The sequence below is a fragment of the Fundulus heteroclitus genome, unplaced genomic scaffold (genome assembly GCF_011125445.2).
Source record: "Fundulus heteroclitus isolate FHET01 unplaced genomic scaffold, MU-UCD_Fhet_4.1 scaffold_36, whole genome shotgun sequence".
Lineage (NCBI taxonomy): Eukaryota > Metazoa > Chordata > Actinopteri > Cyprinodontiformes > Fundulidae > Fundulus > Fundulus heteroclitus.
The window spans coordinates 4,080,123-4,104,465 of NW_023396770.1; the positions used below are offsets into that span (position 1 = coordinate 4,080,123).

General features: G+C 43.9%; 1 protein-coding gene across 2 annotated transcripts; it reads right to left on the reverse strand.

Moving 5' to 3' along the window:
* Nucleotides 1–1,695: 1,695 nt before the first annotated feature.
* On the reverse strand, nucleotides 1,696–23,332 carry LOC118559873. Of its 2 annotated transcripts, XM_036130480.1 has the most exons (8): nucleotides 23,181–23,332; nucleotides 22,455–22,769; nucleotides 21,628–21,921; nucleotides 12,241–12,552; nucleotides 3,790–4,083; nucleotides 2,137–2,238; nucleotides 2,033–2,061; nucleotides 1,696–1,843 (listed from the first exon to the last, which is right to left on the reverse strand). In XM_036130480.1, the coding sequence occupies exons 1-8, from the start codon at nucleotides 23,278–23,280 to the stop codon at nucleotides 1,769–1,771; spliced, it is 1,521 nt and encodes a 506-aa protein (XP_035986373.1). In that variant the 5' UTR covers nucleotides 23,281–23,332; the 3' UTR covers nucleotides 1,696–1,768. The 2 variants fall into 2 exon arrangements, with proteins under 2 accessions (XP_035986373.1, XP_035986374.1); XM_036130481.1 differs by lacking the exons at nucleotides 12,241–12,552; nucleotides 21,628–21,921.
* Nucleotides 23,333–24,343: the final 1,011 nt, after the last annotated feature.

Here is a 24,343-nt window from a genome sequence, read left to right on the forward strand (position 1 = left end):
TGTAATTTCCTCAACATGAGGCGTCAAAGAGGAACTGTGACGTCTGCTAATGAGCTGCAGTCAGTCCACTAACAGCCAGCAGCTCTGAGACTCTGCAGACAGAGCAGTTAAACCGAGTCAGAACAGAATCCAAACAGGTCAAAATGGACCCCTGACAGCAGAGGGGTCAGACTCAGGCCTGCAGGCCAAATATGACCATGAGATAATTTACAGGGTCTATTAGAGCCGGCCCACTGGTAGAAAGACCATTCACAGCCTATACTACAAATCCCAGAATGCTCTGCTGGTGAGCTGGTCGGCTACGGAGACCCATAATCCTTATTCTGCTGACATTTAACAGTGACCTGATGCTACAAGCAGTCACATCAGTAGAAGAAGAGATGCCAGCTTTCTGGCTTGGACCAGAGTGCATCAGTATAGATCAGAGTGAAGCAAACTGAGCTTTAATGATTGTTTTCTTTATGCACTGTTCTTCCTGCTCAAACGCACGACTTGATTGGCTGGATTTTAATGACTTATTAGTGCTAGTAGTGGAGGCACTATAAACCATTATCTGGTTTATGAATATCATAGACAATTTTATGCATGAAAGTGGTCATTTAATGTGTATTTGATTGCTAAAAGTCTGATTATGAAGTTTCATTTGGAACAGGTCTGCATTTAATTGTGATCTTAGATTTATCTACCTCTGTCTTAACCTGACTCTAGCCAGATGTATTTCACTCCGCCTAGCTCCACTCATCCATCTGTGACTGATCCATTGTAATGGCGTTTCAGAAGGCTGGGCCTTATCAAAAATCCTTGCATATGATTGGATAAGCCACTTGTCTGTCATCTTTATCGACGTGCTATTTCAACCACTCACACCGAAGCTAACCCGTGACGCTGATGAGAGCGACGCAGGAAAAAACAAAACTTTTTTTTTTAAATGTGTTTGCTGCTCTAGTGGCACGCGTTTTATTGACAGTGAGCTGACAGGAAGAGGGGGGAAGACAGGCGGCAAAGCGCCACGGGTCGGAGTCAATCCCGGGCCGACTGCGTCGAGGACTAAAGGCCTCCTAACATAGTTCGCGCTAACCGCTCCGCCACGGGTGCGTCCCGGAAAACAAAACTTGCCAAATCCGGTCGGGAGAAGGGCGAAAACATCGTTTCCAACAACAAAAGCCTTCAGAGCTGTTCTCTGATGTTCTTTTAATGAAACAAAATTAGGTAGATTGGACAATACGGAAGAAATAGCAGCATCAATGTTAATGCTTTCTTCCTCAATGAGCCGCCATTGCTATCAAAACAGTCTCACGTCACGGTCGCATCTCCACTACGTCACATCTATGAAACTCCAGCCCTGCGTCCTGATTAGCTAGACAATAAAATGGGTCCAAGAAATCACTCTCTATGGAAGATGTCCCAGATGGATGTGAGTGAAGCTAGGTGGAGCTAAGCGGAACTAAATTCATCTGGCTAGGGTCAGGTTACCTCTGTCTGGCTGTTCAGCCTCTATATTGTGTGATTGAGACCACGACACATTAACTCAGTGCTGTGTGACGAGTTTCTGTGTCTGATTGTGGATCTGTCTCTCTGCCTCCAGCTGGATTTAGTCTGTGAACAAATCCAGACATTTTCGATCATCATAAATTATAAACAGAAACAAGAGAAAATGGGCTTTAAACTTATTTATCAGGAAATACATGGAAAATATCAAACATGTTTATAGATGCAATATGAAAATAAAACATTATTTTTGTATAAACTGTAACTGATGTGATGAAGGTCAGCAGAATGTGGCAGCAGAACGTTCTTCATCATTTTCATAGTCCACTGGGTCATCATCAACAGCATCATGAACCTGTGAGATACAACCAAACATTAACTGGATAATACAGTTAGATAAACATCCTGAATATTTAAAGAAAAAAAATCTCAAAAACATCACTAATGTTACCACAGAGAAACATTTACACAGAGATTCTGTCATTCAGAATCAATGTGTAAAAGCTCTATGAAGGTATTTTTCATGCTGGATTGTATCACTTACATTAATGTCTTTCTGTGGTTTTTTGCTTCCTGGGATGGAAGGAAAATAAAGTGATTAAAATCATAATTCTGTAAAGTGTCTCCATTGTAGTTCAGTTTCCTCACCTCTGGTTCTGATGATACCAACAGTGATTCCAACCATCAGAATCAGTGCTGTGATCCTCAGAGTCATCATGATGAAGCTCAGAGGAGACCAGTCAGTGGAAGCTGTGGATGAGATGGTGCAGAGAACATGTTCTGTTTGCTTTAGATTTATCTGATTTAAGAACAAAACATTTTAACATGACGATGGATTGTTCATCAGAATCATCAGTATCTTCTCTTCAACACCTAAAACATTCATATAACGTGATTTTATCTTCACACATAAAATAATGGACAGTAAATTGAGATGTTTTACATCTGGTTTACAGCAGGTCATATTTCTCAGTGGAGGAAGCAGCTGAAGATCATCCAGCAGTCAGTGTCCTACTTGTTGGAGTTTAAATGTTCTGCAGAGAAGAAGTTAAGCTGTTTTTTGACCTTTGAACCCTGATCTCCAGGATCACTGCTGCCTGGGACATGAGAAGCTCAGCAGGTCTCAAACTAACTCTCTAAGCCTGTCGATGTTCTGTTTTATGAAATGTTTATTTCAGGATCGGGAGAGATCTGCAAACACTGTTTCTGTTAGAATATAAGGCACACATTTATTATTCCCCACAGAACACAGCAACACAAAACAGCGAGCACTTCGCAGACACGCAAAGTAGCAAGCACTTAAAGCCTGGCAAGCTTTCAAACAGGCGTGTTGTTCCATCTCTTACCATGGTTAGGACTGGGAAGTCGGTCAGTCCGGTTAGAGAGCAATCCACACGGCCGGGCGTCCACACAACCCACGGATGACTTCAACGACTGAGGGCAGTCCCCTCCTTTTTATACCAATAATAAAGTATCAGATGGGAGCGAGAGTGGCCACTTCTCCCTCCCATGTGAGCTGTTCTTACCGTTTCCAAAACAAAACCGTTCCCAGCATCTCAGCAGTGTGTGAAGCAAAATAATATTGCAAACTCAGATAATAGCGCAAATATAAGCAAAATAAGGAATACAGAATCAGTCTTTCCCACAACACATTGTCATAGGTTCCCACCACAAGTTAAAACAAGTTATAGGAAAATAACACATGTGGTTCTTAGTTTTATGTGAGCAACATAACAGACACGAGCATGTATGTTGCTCTTAGTTTAAAACTAACCAGTTTTTCCCAATATACATTGTCAAAGAACAAAAACAATTCTTTATTATATCACGTTCATATGGAGCGACAACAACCTTCACTGTGTGAACCAGGACTGGGGGTGGGGGGGCATAATGAATATATTCCACGTATCTCCCTCTGTGCCACGTGTGACGACTAAAACAGCCATATTGTGACTGTTCAGATATAAATGTCCATAGTAACTACTGTCTGTCTGCTTCCAATTACCTTGAAGGTCAAATTTTCTTAATGCTCTTGAACGCATCATCACCCCCGACCTCACACCCTTGGAGAAATTTCCAGGAAGAGTTTCTTCCCAGACTTAAAATCCTTGAAATGTTACGTTTAGTCATTACAATTTGGCACATGAAGAAGTCTTAACGCATCCAGTTCTGCCCCCCCCCCCCCCCCGGTTCTTAAATTACATTTAATTTGTTCCTTTATATATTGCTTCATTTTTGCTTTCATTCGTTCCATGTGTTGTATTTCTACTACGTAGAGACAGATGTGTGATGACATCCTACCTTTAAACACAGGCGGATAGTGAGCTTCTATCTTCATGATGTTTCCCTCAACAAACTGGCAGGTGTATGTTCTGTTGCTGCTTCTCTGAAGCTTCACAGTGAGATCAGAATAACAGCCAGTCTGTCCTCTAGACTTGAACCCAACACCTTCACCAAGCAGCTCACTTCCTGTCTCATCCACCCAGAGGAGGCTCTTCTCTGGACAAGGACCCAACCCTCTGGATCTCTCCAGAGAACACTGTAATGTGAAATCTCCATCCTTTGTTGGATCAGCACCTGGTGGAGATGGAGAGACTGGAAAAAAACAAGACAACAACATTTCAGTATAAAAGTATTTAAACAACTTTTTACAAAATGAGAAAACCAACAAGACAGCTTTCATTTTTAGGGTTATAAACAGCAGCCGTTCTGTGAAAACATTGCAGACTAACAGCTGACAGGAAGTAACCAACGGTGGAGCACTATATGTATTATTAATGAACCTTTACTACTATTAAATAAATAACATAATATTGATAATAAGTACTGAAATGATTTGTATAATTGCTATAAAACCAACAGATCTGGTTCCAGTCTAGGCTTCACTCAGATGATAATAACACATCATGATCTAAACAGCCAACTCCAGGCTGGGACTTCAGGGTTAAGAAGCAGCGATGGAGTCAAGGCCGGTTCTTACAAGACCGATTCTCTAAATTCATGCTGCGTTCAGACCAAACGCTTATTGAGCATCAAAGATCTGTTGAGCGCCTAAACTTGGACGCCTGTCTGCAGCAATGTAAACCAACATCAATTGTTTTTAAAAGTGCAGTAAATAAATTCAATTTGATTACAATATGATTATATTTCACATCAGGGAAAGTCAACAGACAGCAGGACAGCCTACGTGGGGATGGCAGCAGCTGCATACAGCTCCCGACAACTCGCGGACATTTACTACAACTACTCTCAATTGTTTACGCTGCTTCGGAGTGCTTCGGAAACAAGTCCCTAAGGCCCACGACGCAGCGGACTCGCCAAGCAGCACATACCAGAGTAGGAGCAAGTGAAGGCGGTGCGGCCGACGGCAGAAATGCGGCTGTCGTGGCGGGCTAATAGCAAAGCTGAAAGCTAACCCCCTCAGAACGCCGCTTCCATTCATCCTGCTGTCCAACATCCGCTCACTGGACAACAAAATAGACCATTTACAACTTGAGCTCTCTGCAAAGAGGGAGTTTAGAGACTGCTGCACTCGCATCCTGACGGAGACATGGCTTACCTCATCGACCCTAGACGATGGCATTAGCCTGGAGAGGCTCGCTACTTTGTGCGCCGACAGAAACAAAGAACTCAGTAGTAAGACCCGAGGAGGTGGGCTGTGTGTTTACATCGATAACACCTGGTGTAAAAATGCTAGACTAGTCACAAGCTTTTGCTCTCGGGACATAGAGCTTCTGACAGTTAGCTGCAGACCCTTTTACCTGCCCAGAGAGTTTACTGTTGTTAACATCACAGCGGTGTATGTGCCTCCCAGCGCTAATACAAAAGAGGCTATGAGTGTTGTCTATCGGACTATCTCCGAGCAGCAATCTGCACACACGGAGGGTGTTTTCATCATTGCTGGAGATTTTAACCAGGCCAAGATGAAAACTGCTCTCCCCCATTTCTACCAACACATGGATGTTGAACTGAGGGGAGAGAACACTCTGGCCATGACTGTGTCAGCCTACATCAACAAATGCATTGAGGAAGTGAACATCAACAAATGCATTGAGGAAGTGAGCACCACAAAGACCATCATCACCGAGCCAACCAATGACCCTGGATGACTGAGGAGTTTCACCAAACGCTAAAAGCACGGAACTCAGCCTTCAAGTCTGGTGACAAGGAGGCACTGAAGACAGTGAGATCCAACTTGAACCGTGTCATCAGGTTGGCGAAGCGGAACCATAGTCAGAAAACCAGGAGCATGTGGCTGGCACACGGGTGGTCTGGTGCAGAGACAACAGCCTGATACTGAATGTGGAGAAGACGAAGGAGATCATTGTCGACTTCAGGAAAAACCAGCCTCGCCACGCTCCACTGCTCATCAACAGCTCAGGTGTGGATGTGGTCAGCAGCACCAAACTCCTGGGGGTGAACATCACGGACAACCTCACCTGGACTGTGAACACCACATCACTGGTGAAGAGGGCACAGAAGCGCTTGTACCTCCTGCGGAGGATGAGGAGAGCCCACCTGCCCCCGCCCATCCTCCCGACCTTCTACAGAAGCACCAGAGAGAGCATTCTGACCAGCTGTCTCTCTGTGTGGTGGGGACGTTGCAGCGCCTCCGATTGGAAGAACGTGAGAAGAGTGGTGAGGACAGCAGAAGGGATCATCAGGGCGCATCTTCCCTCCATTAAGGACATTTGATCTCAGTGCTGCGTGTCCAGAGCCCGTAACATCATCAGGGACCCCTCACACCCCCACCATGGACTGTTCTCCCTGCTGCCTTCTGGGAAGAGGTTCCACAGCATCTGCTGCAGGTCCACCAGGTTCTGCAAAAGCTTTTTCCCTGCTGCCATCAGACTGTTGAACTCTAAGCTGGACTCTGCACAAGATTTGCATCACTATTTGGCATTGCCAACATTGCAAACTTTATTATCCATTCAAAGAGTACACAACTCAACATTACTGCATTTTTGAGCAAATGACTTTTTGCACCATTATTTTTGCACATAAACAATGGTTGAACATTATTCTGCACATTGTTTTTGCACACTGTCTTTCTCCTGCATTGTTACATCTGATCACTGCTACACTTTATATCGTAATGTTGCCTTATTCCACCTGCAATCTAACTACACTGTCATAAGTTGTACAAAACAACATTTCATTCTGTATGCACTCTGTACATACAAATGACATTAAAGTTGTCTAAGTCTAAGTCACGAGTGGCTGAGATCTTGTGCGAGCTGTGCATAAGTAAAAATGGAGGTATACATATAGTATCAGTATGATCCATCCAGGTAAGAGCAATGCAATAATTGAAAATTAAACAAAGTAAGTTTTAAATAGTAACAATTGTCTCATATTTCACAATAAAACAAACTGGACGAGGAGACCTTGACCGGCCTTGAGAGCTACTTGGACGAATGTTTTGACATCATCGTAATGGAGAAGCCGAAAAGTACCACAACCATGAATACACCATCAACAAAATGCTCCCATTCAAATTCAATCAGTGCTGCTTCCACAATATCTCCAGATAAGAGCTACAGTAACGTCCTTCCTGAAATCCATAGATAATAAGCTAACTAGCAGTCTCTCCTTGCTAGAAGTTCTATACAGGGAATTTCAAGCCCTGAGAGGGTCGCTGGATTACAGCCAAGGACAGCTAGCTTCCGTCAAAGCCGTGAATGAATCACTGAGGGAGGAAGTCAGGAAGCTTGACGATGGGATGATTCTGCTGTCCGGTGAAAATAGTTAAATGAAGGAATCCATTCTGGACATTCAGTCTCGAAGCATGAGAGATACCCTGGATTGGCATATATATATATATATATATATATATATATATATATATATATATATATATATATATATATATATATATATATATATATATATATATATATATATGCCATAACATATGTGACATAGCCTGCCATATGTTGGTGGTCTCATGACCAGTCTATGTCTTCTGTCAAGCAAATTGCTAATAAGTTAATAAATCCCCACACATTTCCTTTATGAATTTGCATACTTAACTTAAACTCAGATTAAGAGAAATAGTTTCCTTATTAGGAAAAAAAAAACATACAGTTCAGATTTAACTTTAGAGACAGGCATTCTGAATCCACGACTGCATCTACTGAGCTTACAGTGGTGTGAAAAAGTGTTTGCCCCCTTCCTCATTTCTTGTTCCTTTGCATGTTTGTCACACTTAAGTGTTTTGGAACATCAAACCAATTTAAACAATAGTCAAGGACAACACAATTGCAATTTGTAAATGAAGGTGTTTATTATTAAATGGGAAAAAAATCCAAACCATCATGGCCCTGTGTGAAAAAGTGATTGCCCCCCTTGTTAAAACATACTATAACTGCGGTTGTCCACACCTGAGTTCAATTTCTCTAGCCACAACAGGCCTGATTATTGTCACACCTGTTCACAATCAAAGCATCACTTAAATAGGAGCTGCTTGACACAGTAAGGTCCACAAGAAGATCCTTAAAAGCGACACATGCCGAGACCCAAAGAAATTCAGGAACAATTGAGAAAGAAAGTAATTGAGATCTATCAGTCTGGAAAGGGTTATAAAGCCATTTCCAAAGCTTTGGGAATCCAGCGAACCACAGTGAGAGCCATTATCCACAAATGGCAAAGACATGGAACAGTGGTGAACCTTCCCAGGAGTGGCCGGCCGCCCAAAATTACCCCAAGAGTGCTGCGACGACTCATCCAAGAGGTCACAAAAGACCCCACAACAACGTCCAAAGAACTGCAGGCCTCACTTGCCTCAGTTAAGGTCAGCGTTCATGCCTCCACCATCAGGAAAAGACTGGGGAAAAATGGCCTGCATGGCAGAGGTCCTAGGAGAAAACCACTGCTGAGCAAAAAGAACATCAAAGCTCATCTCAATTTCTCCAAAACACATCTTGATGATCCCCAAGACTTTTGGGACAAAATTATGTGGACAGATGACACAAAAGTGGAACTCTTTGGAAGGTGTGTGTCCAAGTATCTATGGCATAGAAGGAACACTGCATTTCAGAAAAATAACATTATACCAACAGTAAAATATGGTGGTGGTAGTGTGATGGTCTGGGGTTGTTTTGCTGCTTCAGGACCTGGAAGACTTGCCGTGATAAAAGGAACTATGAATTCTGCTGTCTACCAAGAGATCCTGAAGGAGAATGTCCGACCATCTGTTCGTGTACTCAAGCTGGAACAAACTTGGGTAGTGCAGCAGGACAATGATCCTAAACACACCAGCAAGTCCACCACTGAATGGCTGAAGAAAAACAAAATTAAGACTTTGGAGTGGCCTAGCCAAAGTCCTGACCTGAATCCTATTGAGATGTTGTGGTATGACCTTAAAAAGGCCGTTCATGCTCGAAAACCCTCTAATGTAACTGAATTAGGACAATTCTGCAAAGGAACTGGAAATGAGGAAGGGGGCAAACACTTTTTCACACCACTGTATGTTTAGAAACAATTCATTGGCACAGCTGAACGCTTCGGACATAGATGCCACATGTGCAAAAAAGAATATAGCTGCAGATGTAAAATGTTTGAATAGAAATAGATCCAAATAGCAAGAATACCTGCGCTCTGCTTTTTCTTTAGCAACTACAAATATTTGTGGTCCCATCATGGTCTAATTGTATGGAGCAAGAAGGGTCTCAATATTCACAAATACACACATGTGATTCATACATACACAGTACAAGACCCACACATCCACAGCTCAATTCATGCAAGCACAAAAAAATCCACACATGCACAAAACATCCACGCACACACAAGACAAGATCCACACATGCACAGCTCTGGTCTTTAAACTTCACTGCATTTGTGTGTGGATTTTTGACACTCCTCTGCCGTGCGCCGATTCACACGTGCATTTTTTTAAACAAAGAATGGTTTGCAACCAATCAAAAGCGTCCGTTGTATAAGCCAATCACAGGAAAGTACTCCATGTGGGGTGACTTACTCATAAGCCAATCACATTCAACCTGTTCAGCAAGCGAGTACTATGAGCACAATGCGCTTTCAGACCTCTGCATGGATTCTGACAACGTCAGTGGAGCGGTGGGAAAAACATATAACTCGATATGCTTAGCTTGTTGTCTGCCTGGTATGATACTTTGTTTTATTATTATTTTTAATTGGTTTATTAGTGCAACTGCAGCATAATTCCTAGGAGAAACAGAGAAAGAGACAGCTTCATGTCAGGCTTCAGAGGGCATCAGCGTTTTTTCTCCTTCTCTCTCCGCAGTTGGTTGCTGATGAGCAGAGGCGCTGAGCAGCAGGTGTCCGCCTCCACCCTCAGGGCTCGCAGCCGACGGATAGCGCGGTGAAGTTGGACATTGGATATTAAAGCTCTGCGGAATCAGCAGAATGTAACTCACGATTGATCTGGCTGAGGGACCCCAATTTCGGCCAGCGTCTGTCAGCTGCTCCCTCCTCCCACACGCGGTGGGAAACAAGCCCTCTTGAGAAATAAAAATCAATAAATTCCATCTCTTGTGATCAGCTCAGATAAAACTAATATAAAATCATGCCAATAAATAACATCTGTAAGGCACACTTGTTTTTATGAAACCAATGTAAATAGTGTTCCTCTGTTTTATTTGTCTTTATCCTAATTCTACAAGTAGAAATAGTCAAATAAATAACAGTATTATTTTGTGGAATCCTAATCACGCTATCATAACTAAGCAAAAGTCTAAACAAAAAATAGTTGTTTAGGCGGCATCTAGTGTTCTTATACTGTATGTTATGTAAAAGAAATTACACCTGCTAGTTATGCCTGAACTGCCTCAAATGGTCAACAAAAATTTAAAGCAACAATAGCAACAAAATATTGGTAAAAGGGAAACCCTCACCTTTTCTTTTTTTTTTCAGACAGCTGTGGCTAAGAATCTGAACTTTTAATAGCCTTCAGCCTTTGTTTTTCCATCTTTCCAGCAGTCTTCAGAACTCCTACCTGGCACATAGTATTTAGTTTTATAAAAGAGATTAGGTTTTTGTTGATAAAATGTATTATACTTCAGAATTAAATGCTATTTTGAGATGCTAACGTTAGTTACTTACATTTTTCCAGTTCAACAAATCAAAACTCTCTTCTGCTTCTTTTCAGAACTGCACTCAGCAGCTTTCACCTATTTTAGCGCAGATAATATTTAGTTTCTTAAATGGGACCAGTTTCGTAGCCTAGTATTAATTGTGGTAACCGCAGTATCCAAGCATGAATCAAAACTTAAATCTCGGGCTCCAAGCACGCACGAACATGCACGCACACACACGCAATAGAAAACAGCCAATCAGGAAGAGGAAAGGCGGAATTTAAGGCAGCAAAACCAATGAGAGTGGAGTTAAACAGCACACAGCACAGTCCGGTGTGCTGCAGAGTTAAAGGGACAGGAAACAAAAAGCAGACAGTGGAGCTGTGCTCAGCAGCGTTGAAATGACACCGTGGGAACGCCAAGCGCTTCAAACGGAGGCGCTCCGGGCGAACCTGTACATGTACGCACTCTGGCAGAGCCGAAACGACACGCAGGAATACTCTTAATCAGTAATTTTTTAGGGGTGCTAAGCTAAGATTAAAAATGGCCTAAACATGCCACTGCCACAGCGTGTACCAGTTTCTGCCAATATCCAGCAACTTCACACAGCCATTGAAGAGGAGTGGACCAACTCAGGCCATAATTGACAACCTGATCAACTCTATGCAAAGGAGATGTGTTGCACTGCGTGAGGCAAATGGTGGTCACACCAGATACTGACTGGTTTTCTGAGAAACATAGTCCCTCCAGCATGTCCTGGGTCTTCCCCTGGGCCTCCTCCCGGTGGGACGTGCCTGGAACACCTCACCAGGGAGGCGTCCAGGAGGCATCCTAACCAGATGCCCGAGCCACCTCAACTGGCTCCTCTCGACGTGGAAGAGCAGCGGCTCTACTCTGAGTCCTCCCCGGATGACTGAGCTCCTCACCCTATCTCTAAGGGAGAGCCCAGACACACTACGGAGAAAACTCATTTCAGCCGCTTGTATCTGGGATCTCGTTCTTTCGGTCACGACCCAAAGCTCATGACCATAGATGAGGGTAGAAACGTAGATCGACCGGTAAATCGAGAGCTTTGCCTTTTGGCTCAGCTCTCTCTTCACCACAACGGATCGGTACAGCGCCCGCTTCACAGCAGACGCCGCACTAATCCGCCTGTCGATCTCCCGCTCCATCCTCCCCTCATTCGTGAACAAGACCCCAAGATACTTAAAACTCTCCACTAGATGCAGTACATCCTCCCCAACCTGTAGAAGGCACTCTGCCCTTTTCCTGCTCAAGACCATGGTCTTGGATTTGGAGGCACTGATCCTCATCCTGGCCGCTTAACTCTCGGCCGCGAACCGCTGCAGAGAGAGCTCTAGATCCCGCCCTGCTGACGCCAATAGAACCACGTCTTCAGCGAATAGCAATCCTAAGGCCACCAAAACAGATCCCCTCAACACCTTGGCTGTGCCTAGAAATTCTGTGACAAAGGGCAACCTTGGTGGAGTCCAACTCTAACTGGAAACAAACCCATGAGGGAATAAGCGGGTCAGAAAATGGATGGATGGATGCATATATAAATAAAGTGAAGCACTATGGCTAAAGCAGTAAGGCTCCGCTTGTAAGAGGAAAATCTGTTGGACTCTTTTTGGCATTAAGACAACAATTCTTAGTGCTAAACTGCCAGACAGGACAGACAAAAAAAATCACTCACTGCTCATCATGTTTAAATGCACATCCGTGTCAAAGCGTCCTCCATCCCAAAGCTGACAGGTGTAACGTCCAGCATCCTCAGCAGAGATGTTGTTGATGATCAGAGAGCAGTTATTGTCCAACCTCAGCCTGGCAGCTCGAGCTGAACTCTGAACTTTTCCTCCATGAACTTCATGTTGACGCTCCATGTTTTCAGCTGTCGTATAAAACCAGTCAACAGCGGAGCATGAGCGAGATGATGAAGGTCTTTTACAGGACAGAACAGCATCATCTCCAGCTCTGTGGTAGATATGGACTCCTTCTCCCCTGATAACTGCAGAGAAAGAATGTTTTATACAACATTTAGCTGTTAATAATATCAGTCTCTGTGCTTTTCTGACAGTTTTCACATAAAGTAGGAAATCTGTTCAAGGATGAAAACTGTAAATTACAAAAAGTCTTTTACAAGAATATTTCATTGAGAGATTATATTATTGGTCAACATTTGAAACCAAGCAGACATTTGTCTTCAAACTTCAGAAACCAAGATCTAATTCTACTTTGACCATTGTCCTTTTCTCAGTCTTTGAGAATTTTCTACAGATGTGATGATACTGACTTTTTTCCTCCTAATTGTTTAATTGCTGGTTACACATTTTACAGTTTTAAACAGGCTAATTTGTTTTTTTTTAACAATTATTCAGTATTACATAAAACTTATAAAATCAAAAAACTTCAGTTTCTTTTTTCCTAGATATCAAATAAAAGAATGTGCAATTTTCTGTAAGACACTGACAACAAGGCTTTAAGTTAAAAGTTATTAAATATATAATAAAGATGCTAAATGGCAAGCAGAGAATGTGTAACATTATCTCTGTTCTCTCTCTCTCTCTCTCTCTCTCTCTCTCTCTCTCTCTCTCACTCTCTCTCTCTCTCTCTCTAGCAACCGAAGCTCTACAAATTATGGATCTCGTCAGCTGGTCTCTCAATGTTACTGATCACATTTTTATACATACACAATACATTTTTGGATTCATGATACTTGGATTTTTTCTTTTTGAATTTGGAGTATATCTGATTTATCAGCAACTTCAGAGACTGTTGGTAGCAAATATGGCAATGATTACAGATCTGTCGGACAGATTCCAATTTGTTCATGTTAATAAATCTTCTTCAAACTCTAGGGTCACCTGGGGAGTACCACAGGGTTCAGTCCTTGGACTAATTCTCTTTACTATATATATGCTTCCGATAGGCAAAATTATCAGACAGCATAGGATTAATTTCCACTGTTATGCTGATGACACTCAGTTGTATTAATCCAAAAAACCTGGTGAATCTAATCAATTACTTCGACTGCAGTCATGTCTTAATGACATCAAAAGCTGGATGACTTTATATTTTCTGCATTTAAATTCTGACAAGACAGAAGTTATAATCTTTGGACCAGAGTCCTCAAAAAATAAAGTTCTTAATCACTTAATCTGGATGGCATTAACTTGGCCTTCGGTAATAAAGTAAAAAATCTTGGAGTTATTTTTGACCAAGACATGTCATTTAAATCCCATATTAAACAGGTTTCCAGAGTTTCCTTTTTTAACCTCCGGTATATTGCCAAATTAGAAACATTCTGTCCAGGGGTGATGCTGAAAAACAAGTCCATGCATTTGTTACTTTAAGGCTGGACTACTGTAATTCTTTGCCATCAGGAAGTCCACAAAATGCAGTTCAAAGCCTTCAGCTGATCCAAAATGCTGCAGCAAGAGTTCTGATGAAAATCAACAAGAGGGATCATATTTCTCCTATTTTAGCTTCCCTTCATTGGCTTCTTGTTAAATCAAGAATAGAATTTAAAATCCTTCTTCTAACGTATAAAGCCCTTAATAATCAAGCTCCATCATATATCAGAGCTCTGATTACCCCGTATGTTCCTAACAGAGCACTTCGCTCTCAGACTGCAGGTCTGCTGGTGGTTCCTAGAGTCTCTAAAAGTAGAATGGGAGGCAGATCCTTTAGCTATCAGGCTCCTGTCCTGTGGAACCAACTCCCAGTTTTGGTCCGTTACGCAGACACCCCGTCTACTTTTAAGACTAATCTTAAAACTTTCCTTTTTGACAAAGCTTATAACTAGAGTGGCTTATGTGGCTTTATGCCCTGACCTACCTATGGGGATGTGCTTCTATGGGCTTAGGCTACTGGAGGACATCAGGATCTATTTTTCTCACTCTATCGAGTTCTACTGTTCTTCAATTGTCCATTGCTTGTCATCATTTCTGCTTATAACTTTTTGTTCTCTCTCTTTTTTTTCTTCATAGTAGGTACATCTGGTCTGGCGTTCTGTTATCTGAGACATCATCCAGAGAAGACGGCTCATCCGCTACTACCATTCAATGTAGAACAGATTACTGGATCAATGTGTGCTTCTGTGCTTTTTTGTCTCTCTTGTTGTGTCTCTGCTCTGTCTTCTGTAGCCCCCAGTCGGTCGAGGCAGATGAGCGTTCATACTGAGCCTGGTTCTGGTTCTGCTGGAGGTTTTTCCTTCCCGCTGATGGGTGGTTTTTCTTTCTACTGTCGCCTCATGCTTGCTCAGTATGAGGGATTGCTGCAAAGCCATGGACAATGCAGACGACTCGCCCTGTAGCTCTACGCTTCTCCAGGAGTGAATGCTGCTTGTCGGGACTTTGAAGCAATCAACTGGTTCCCTTATATAGGAAATTTTTGACCAATCTGTATAATCTGACCCAATCTGTATAATATGATTGAACTTGATTTTGTAAAGTGGCTCAAGATGACATGTTTCATGAATTGGCGCTATATAAATAAAATTGAATTGAATTGATTAGGCTGCCGGCAGCTTACGACGCAATAACTAAGGCAGTGAATGAGCAGATCAGTAAGTTCAATGAGTGACGCTGTAAGTTGGATGTGCTGGAACCCAGACTGGCTTCGGTGGTTGAACTCAGAGGAGAGAGGGGATAAAATCTGGACGTGAAACACGAAAAAGCCAAACTAATTTGGAATATTGGAATATTGGGCTACGTTCACACTGCAGCCTGAAGTGACCCAATTCTGATTTTTTTACCCATATGCGACCTGATCTGATCTTTTCATGAGAGTCTGAATGACACAGATCGGATTTTTTCAAATGCGACCCAGGTCGCCTGGATACGTGGTCCTGAATCCTATACGTATCTGATCTTTTCAAATGCGACCTGTGTCTGTACGGCCAGGTCACATTCATCTGACCTACACGTCATTGATACTTGACAAACGTCACTAACGTTGGACCTGGCTATGCCAAAGAGGTTGGTTAAAAAAAAAAAAAAAAATAGACTTTGGCTATTGTGCGGTAACAAGCACCTGTTATGAAAATTATGAATGAAATCTGTATCAGTAAAGCCGCTCACTAAAATTTGGCTCTGTTCCTTTTCGATCTTGTTAAAAAGATTGCGTTGGTAAAGTGTTAGATCCGGTTGGAGAATAACGCAAAGAACGCAAGATACGCTGCAGCATTATGATCCATGTTTACTTCCGCAAACAATGAGCACGCTTGCTACGTATGACGTCATCGCGTCCTCTTCTGCGCATGCGGGACACTTAGGCGTATGAATGCAGTTCACACAGGAGATCACATACAAGTCGCATATATTTGGAAATGTGAACGGACACGCAAAAAAAATCCAATTTCACCAAAAAATCTGAATTGAGCATCAAGGCCTGCAGTGTGAACGTAGCCTTGGATCCGTGAAGGCCAGCGATGAAAAGACTCTTAAAGCTGACGGAAAGTTGGTTTAGCTTGTTTCTCATAACAAATTGTGTATTTTAATCAGGCGATCCTACTATCTAAAAACTCCCCCTGGATGTTATGGCGAGATGGCCCTGAACTACTCCCCCCGCTCCCTACTCCCCCGTGGACGCGTTAAGCTGGGGTGCGACTGATAAAAACTTTCCAACTGTCACGATTTGTCTACGGATGAACTCAGAACCACACACAGGACTAAAATTGAGAGTCTTTATTGCAAGGTTGATGATGGAGGTTTGATGAGACCAGAGGAGCAGGTAACACAGAACCGGAGTGAAGGTGATGGCAGGAGCTGACGGCCCGGAGTGAGAGAGAGTCACGACTATCCAGGCAGCAGGGAAAGCTCAGTACTGCTCAGCTAGCAGGCCCCGTAGCCACAACAGGTTAGCAGTTCGTTGGAGACACCAGGGCACAGAGCTGAGCTTCTCCAGGGCGGCTAGTCAGGTTAGCAGAACTTGAGAGACACCAGGGCACAGAGTCAAACCAAACTAATCAAAGCAGGGTGGGTGGAGGGTGGTACGGATGGTGGGCCAAAATCAAACAAAAAACGACCCACTCAGGGCGATCCGAAACAAAGGAAAAACAAAAGCGGACTAAAAGGGGTTTCTAACAACCGCTGGTAGGCAAAACAAAGAACGTCTAACCGACGCTGACAGGCAAACATTGCCACCAGGCAAGACAGGAGAACCTTGCCACAAGGCAAAACGGGCGTACGACCAGACATGCTAACGCCAGAGGGCAAAACGGGCGTACGACAACGCCAGAGGGAAGAACGGGCGCACGACAACGCCAGAGGGAAGAACGGGCGCACGACAACGCCAGAGGGAAGAACGGGCGCACAACAACGCCAGAGGGAAGAACGGGCGCACGACAACGCCAGAGGGAAGAACGGGCGCACGACAACGCCAAAGGGAAGGAACGGGCGCACGACAGCGCCAAAGGGAAGGAACGGGCGTACTCAATGCCAAAGGGAAGGAACGGGCGCACAACAGCGCCAAAGGGAAGGAACGGGCGTACTCAACGCCAAAGGGAAGGAACGGGCGTCCTAACACGCCGGGGAAGCGAGAACAGAGGGCGTCCTAACACGCCGGGGAAGCGAGAACAGAGGGCGTCCTAACACGCCGGGGAAGCGAGAACAGAGGGCGTCCTAACACGCCGGGGAAGCGAGAACAGAGGGCGTCCTAACACGCCGGGGAAGCGAGAACAGAGGGCGTCCTAACACGCCGGGGAAGCGAGAACAGAGGGCGTCCTAACACGCCGGGGAAGCGAGAACAGAGGGCGTCCTAACACGCCGGGGAAGCGAGAACAGAGGGCGTCCTAACACGCCGGGGAACCGAGAAAATAGGGCGTACTAACACGCCGGGAAACCGGAAACAGAGGGCGTACTAACACGCCGGGAAACCGGAAACAGAGGGCGTACTAACACGCCGGGAAACCGGAAACAGAGGGCGTACTAACACGCCAGGGGAGCCCAGGAATCTAAAAACCAGGATACAAAAGGTGTTCTAACACGCTGGGGAACCAAGAAGTCTAAATACTAGGAGACAGAGGCACTAGGAGGCCAAAAACAAACTAAGGAAGCTCCAACTAGCCAAAGCTAAGGAGCATGAAACAGCTCACAACCAGGGGGCAGAAGTCTAAACGAGCGCTAGGACCTAAGGAGCGCTGGAACCTAAGGAGTGCTTGGACCAAACAAGCGCTGGGAGAGCGCAGGAACCCATAGAGCGCAGGAAAAAAATAAAGAATCAAACCAAGAACTAGAAAATAAAGGCAAGACTAGAAAACTAGGTCAGTGATAACACCACAAAAGAAAAACTAAAGCAAAAAACTACTAAATCAAAACAAAACACTAAAGCAGAATTATGAGACTAAAGCTAAACTAGAAATTAAGGCAAAACAAGAAAACTAGGACATCAACAAGCACACTAACGTGACAACCAGAGAGCTAAAGCTAAAATGACAAGGCTAAGCAAACCTAGAAAACTAAGGCAAAATCTAGAATCCTAAAACAGAGCAGGGAAAACAAAAGCAAACAAAGACTAAGAACTCTAAGAAAACGAAGAACCCCCTAACTAATTCCAAACTGAGGAATACTAAATAACTCTTAACTAAGGCCGAGCTTTAACAAAATAAACAGAAGGCACTGGCCTTAAGGGCGCAGGCAAAACGGCTGCTAAGCCAAAAAAAGAAAAAGTCTTCGTGGAGGTCGTCCTGGACGAGGCAGGTGGCGGAGCAGCATCGCCCAATTAAACCCTCGAGGAGGGCGGCCCTGACGAGGCAAAGTCAAGCGGCTCGAAGTCCGCAGTCTGCGGCTCCGGACGAACAGAAAAGACAGAAGCGGGCGCCGTGGTGGACGGCCCCGACGAGGCAAAGTCAAATGGCTCGGAGGCCGCAATTGGCGGACCCGGCCGAGCAGGAAGGCCTGGCGCGGGCGTCGTGGAGGACGACCCCGGCACGACGAACCAGAAACAGAGGTAGCACTAACTAAGGCCTCGGCTTGAGGCGGAACAACTCCCTCGGAGGCCTCGGCCTGAGGCGAAACAACTCCCTCGGAGGCCTCGGCCTGAGGCGAAACAACTCCCTCGGAGGCCTCGGCCTGAGGCAAAACAACTCCCACGGAGGCCTCGGCCTGAGGCGAAACAACTCCCTCGGAGGCCTCGGCCTGAGGCGAAACAACTCCCTCGGAGGCCTCGGCCTGAGGCGAAACAACTCCCTCGGAGGCCTCGGCTTGAGGCGGAACAATTCCCTCGGAAGCCTCGGCCTGAGGCGGAACAACTCCCTCGGAGGCCTCGGCCTGAGGCAGAGCGGCTCCCTCGGAGGCCTTGGGCTCATCCTCTTCGGCCGGCGGGTCCCTTTCCTCGTCGGCCGGCGGGTCCCTTTCCTCGTCGGCCGGCGGGTCCCTTTCCTCGTCGGCCGGCGGGTCTGTCTTCGGCGGCGCGGAGCTTTCGGCGGCCGGCAGAGCGGAGCTTTCGGCGGCCGGCAGAGCGGAGCTTTCGGCGGCCGGCAGAGCGGAGCTTTCGGCGGCCAGCAGAGCGGAGCTTTCGGGCGGAGGCGGAACCAACTCTTCGGCTACTTCGGGCTGTGATGGGCAACAGGCTTCGGCGGGCAGCGGCGCCGGGCAACAGGCTTCGGCGGGCAGCGGCGCCGGGCAACAGGCTTCGGCGGGCAGCGGCGCCGGGCAACAGGCTTCGGCGGGCAGCGGCGCCGGGCAACAGGCTTCGGCGGGCAGCGGCGCCGGGCAACAGGCTTCGGCGGGCAGTGGGGTTGGAGACGGAAGCGCCTCCTTGACCGGAGTGAAGGTGATGGCAGGAGCTGACGGCCCGGAGTGAGAAAGAGTCACGACTATCCAGGCAGCAGGGAAAGCTCAGTACTGCTCGGCAAGCAGGCCCCGTAGCCACAATAGGTTAGCAGTTCGTTGGAGACACCAGGGCACAGAGCTGAGCTTCTCCAGGGCGGCTAGTCAGGTTAGCAGAACTTGAGAGACACCAGGGCACAGAGCTGAGCTTCTCCAGGGCGGCTAGTCAGGTTAGCAGAACTTGAGAGACACCAGGGCACAGAGCTGAGCTTCTCCAGGGCAGCTAGTCAGGTTAGCAGAACTTAGGAGACACCAGGGCACAGAGCAGAGCCTTTCCAGGATGGCTAGTCCAGTTAGCAGTTCTCTGGAGACACCAGGACACAGAGCAGAACTTCTCCAGGGACAAACAGCAAAGTATGAGTCTATAGAAAACTGGCAGGACTAACCTTAAACAAGAAAAACAAATCTTCCAAGGCAAAAAGGGGGACTGGCATGGAGAGGTGTGGAATGATGACGGACCGGCAAAGGAGTGACAGCAGAGTGAGGCTTAAGTAGGGAGGCTGGCAGGTGAAGTGAGTCTGGCTAATTAGTGGCTGGCAGGTGTGACTAACTGCAGTGGAAGGGAAGGCTGAAGTGAGGGGAAGGAGAAACTAAAAACAATAAATAAAGTCAAACCATAACTAAAACTAAAACAAGGTGGAAAAACCGAAAACCAATGGTAACAAAAGCCAAATAAAAACTAAACCATAAAAAATTAGTATATTGTCTAAACTGGGTACTGACTGAACACATAACCCACAGTCTGAAGTCTCTGTGGACGTTTCTAAGCTTCAGACACTTGTTTCTTCCTGTTTGGTTTGACTTCCTCTTTTCATTTGTCTCCTCTAAACAGCAGCTATGTTTAACCAACACACCAATCACCCTCTACAGTTAATAATAGGAGTGTAACGGTCCACAAAAATCAAGGTTCGGTATGGTTGGATAAAGATAAAAATTTCCCTTATAGTCCCACAGAGGGGAAATATTGTCTCTGTGTTTAACCATCCCTCAGGGAGCAGTGGGCTGCCTACACTGAGTGGCATCCAGGGAGCAATCTGGAGCTAAGGGTCTTTCTCAGGGAGCCATAGTGGCAGTCTGTAGGAAGAGAACCGGGTACTACTACTACCACTAGGCCACCACTCCCAATGATACAAATCTAATAACAGGACTTTTATTACATTACAGAGAGTAAAATAGGTATAAATCAGTTTTGAGTTATTTTCATAGCCAGACAATTCAGTGTACAAGATGTCATTGAATGCATCATAAAATGCAGCAGTAGGGTAAATCCCCTCTGGTCATAGGTTCTGGTCAAACAGAACCAGTCTGTTGTTACAGCTCATAAGCTGTGCAGCGTTTTGGACCAGTTGTATTCTGCAGGCACCTGGATTTGAACTTTAGTGGATAGTTCTCCAGAACAGGTGATGGTTACATTTAGCTTGATGTTCATTAATTTATAGCTTCAGACTCTATTGCTGTTGAAAACATTGATGTAAAGTTCTGGTTCAGTCCACCTTTCTTTTTCCACTGCAGCTCCAGAGGAAACATTAATGCTCTCAAACAGCAGAGTTTAGTGATTGCTGGGAGTCCTCTCTGTTTGGTTCTGGTGTCACTTCTTAAGGTTTCCCGACAGAAACGTTGCATTGAGCTCTTAGTTTGGCTCATAAACATTCTGCTGCAGTTCAAGTGTGAAACAATGGTGCATTGGTGAGGTACATATGGTACCACCTACAGGGCTGAACCGGACAGCAAATATGTGTACCATTGCACCTCTAGTCATTAATACTGTTTTCTTTCAGCAGGTTAGAAAAGACAATCAAATTTGGAAAGAACTAAAAGCAGGCAGTTCATTGATCAGTTCAATATTGATCTAAGGATCTAAAGCTTATCATAATCTTTAGTATAATATTTTTAAAAAAACAAACATACATTTGTACATTATTTGTATACTATTATTCAACCTTAATTATTGAAGGAAAAGCAACAAAGGTGAATTATTTTCAGGTTTCACTCTGCTCTCTCACATGTTTTTATGTCTTTACTTGAGTAAGTCTCACATAGCAGTTTATCTTTATAGGAAAAAAATGGCTTTGATTCATGGAGCTACAACCTTTGTCCGTTTTGGTTTCTTGCAGAATGTTTCAGTGTTTCTGAGTCACACCAGATATACCAAGCAGGTTTAGAACAATTTATATAGAATAAAAACAGTCAAAAATAATTTGGGTAATTTTCACTTTTTATCTAATTTCTTCAGTAAATAAAATACATCCTACCTTTAAACACAGGTGTGTAGTGAGCTTCTACCTTCACTGTGTCTCCCTCAACAAACTGGCAGGTGTATCTTCTGTTGCTGCTGCTCTGAAGCTTCACATTGATATAAGTATCACAGCCAGTCTGTCCTCCAGACTTGAACCCAACACCTTCACCAAGCAGCTCACTTCCTGTCTCATCCACCCAGAGGAGGCTCTTCTCTGGACAAGGACCCAACTCACTGAATCTGACCAGAGAACACTGTAATGTGAAATCTTCATCCTTTGTTGGATCAGCACCTGGTGGAGATGGAGAGACTGCAAGAAAAATTAAAACTTTTGTCTCAGTCTGAAAGATGGAGAAGAAACTTTCTCTAAAATGAGAAACTTAAAACATACAACTTTATCTCAAGCTTACAAAAGTAAAATAAAAAAGTGGAAAAAGTCACAAAAACTCCTTGTTGAAACTTTAGATATCCCCATGTTACTTGGTGATTGATCTGCACTAATATTGCAGATCTGAGCAGGTTTTCTTCAGCATGATGGACCTGAACTAGAGACCTTTCCAAATGAAAGGCAATGATCCAGAGGTTTGATCAAACCATTTAACCACACAATCCAACATAGACTAGTTGAATCTAAACAGCCCCACAGCAGCCGAGCACAACGTTCATTCTGATGAGCCCACTTTCTGATGTCAGGGTCTTCAAAGCTTGGCCCCGCCTTTAGCTCAACCAGGAATTCATCAGAACTGCTGATGTCTGAAACATCTATCCAACACAAGTATTTCACAATGTTAATCAGAAGGAAAAAGTCTGACAGCGTCATATCCTTCAAGTCTACAAACTCACTGGTCAAAACACTCAGAAGCACAATGCCATCAAAGGTGGTTCCTGAACCAAATCGACAGGCGTAGGCTCCAGCATCCTCAGCAGTGATGTTGTTGATGATCAGAGAGCAGTTACTGTCCACATTTAACCTGGCAGCTCGAGGTGAACTCTGATCAACTTTTCCATTCTGAACCTCTGACAGAGAGGCTGATCTTGTATCTGTGCTGTAAAACCAGGTAACATTGGAGCATGAGTAAGAAGATGAAGGACTGTTACAAGTTAGAACGACATCATCTCCAGATCTGTGATAGAGATGAAGTTCTCCTCCTCTGTTGCCTGCAGCAGAGACAAAGACACATTAAAGTTTTACACACTTCATCCTTCACAAACACAATCATAAAGGTGAAGTTAGAAATATGTTGTCATTTCTTTATTTTACATGGTGTTTGATTTATTATTATTATTATGTTTATTTCAATATTTACAACCTTGAAAAAAGCTATTTAATACATTTTAATGTCAACAATAATTAGGATTTTATATTTGAGATAAAAGAAAAAATATTAAATCTAAATTTTCTAAACATGTTTTTATAGATTTGATGAAACGCCGATTGACTAATACATGCTAGACAAATAAACTTTTCCGAACACTAAATGTTAATTCTCATATCTCTATAAAATATCACAGTAAACCAAAGTGTCTTTAATCTGTCTCAGCTTCATCAGAAAGAAAACAGATCTTTACCTTCAAACTGAAGCACAACGATCAGAACCAGTTCCAGAACCAACATCTCCTGTCCTTCTATCAGCTGCTGAACACTGAGAGACTTTTCTCTGCTGCACATCTGAAAGAACTGATGTTATTTCCTCTTTGTCTCTGAATTAATGGATGAAAATAACTTCAACACCCACCACGTGTTCTGTCACTTTGTGTTTTTTAAGAAACTGACAGAAAACCACAAACAGAAGGAACTAGTTGCACAAAGAAAAATCATTTAAACTACATTTAATTCATTCACCTTGTAACACTCAGATCAACTAAAGTGAGCCATGTTTCAGCTGAAGGATCTGATTGTGAAGAACATAAAACAGAAGATTTATTTGTAGTTTATATTTTTATGTTCAACATGATGTAATTTCCTTAGCATGAGCCATGAAAGAGGAACTGTGATGTCTGCTAATGAGCTGCAGTCAGTCCACTACCTATGGAGGACCAATCCTGCCATAATTAAAAATACACACAGAAATAAATGAAGGACTTAATAATATAAAATGGCTTGAAAAAGTAGCTAATAATATGAATTTGTGTGACATTAAATGTGACAAAATAATAAAAAGAAGATATTTCTTCAACAATTGATCAATTATTTATCAAAAAAATATATATTTTAACTTACACTTTTATTTTTACTTTTCTTCTTGCTTTTATGCTGACTTATTTTTAACCCTTGTATTTCTGAAACAATGATTTATTTCTGCAGCTAACTTTTCTGTTTACCCAAAGGATTTCCGCCTGCCCTTTTTATTTCCTTCTCCCCTTTTCCACTTCATGTATTTCTACCTCATATTTTTTAACTTCCTCTTTTTCCACTACATGTATTTCTACTTGGTGTTTTATTACTTCTTCTTTTTCCACTACGTGTATTTCTACTTGGTGTTTATTACTTCCTCTTTTTTCACTACGTGTATTTCTACTTGGCAGGCTTTCCCGCAGCGCTATCTTGGCGAGGCGGCTGCCTCGCCAAGATTCCAAAAAAAAGAAATTAACTCGATATGCTTGCATGTTTATTTGACGTTAACACGCGTTTTTTTGTTGTTGCTTTCGTGCGTGCATATAGTGAATGGCAGAGAAAAAACACATGGATACGGCTCCCCCCCCCGCACGCAAAAGTTGTCATCGACCACCCC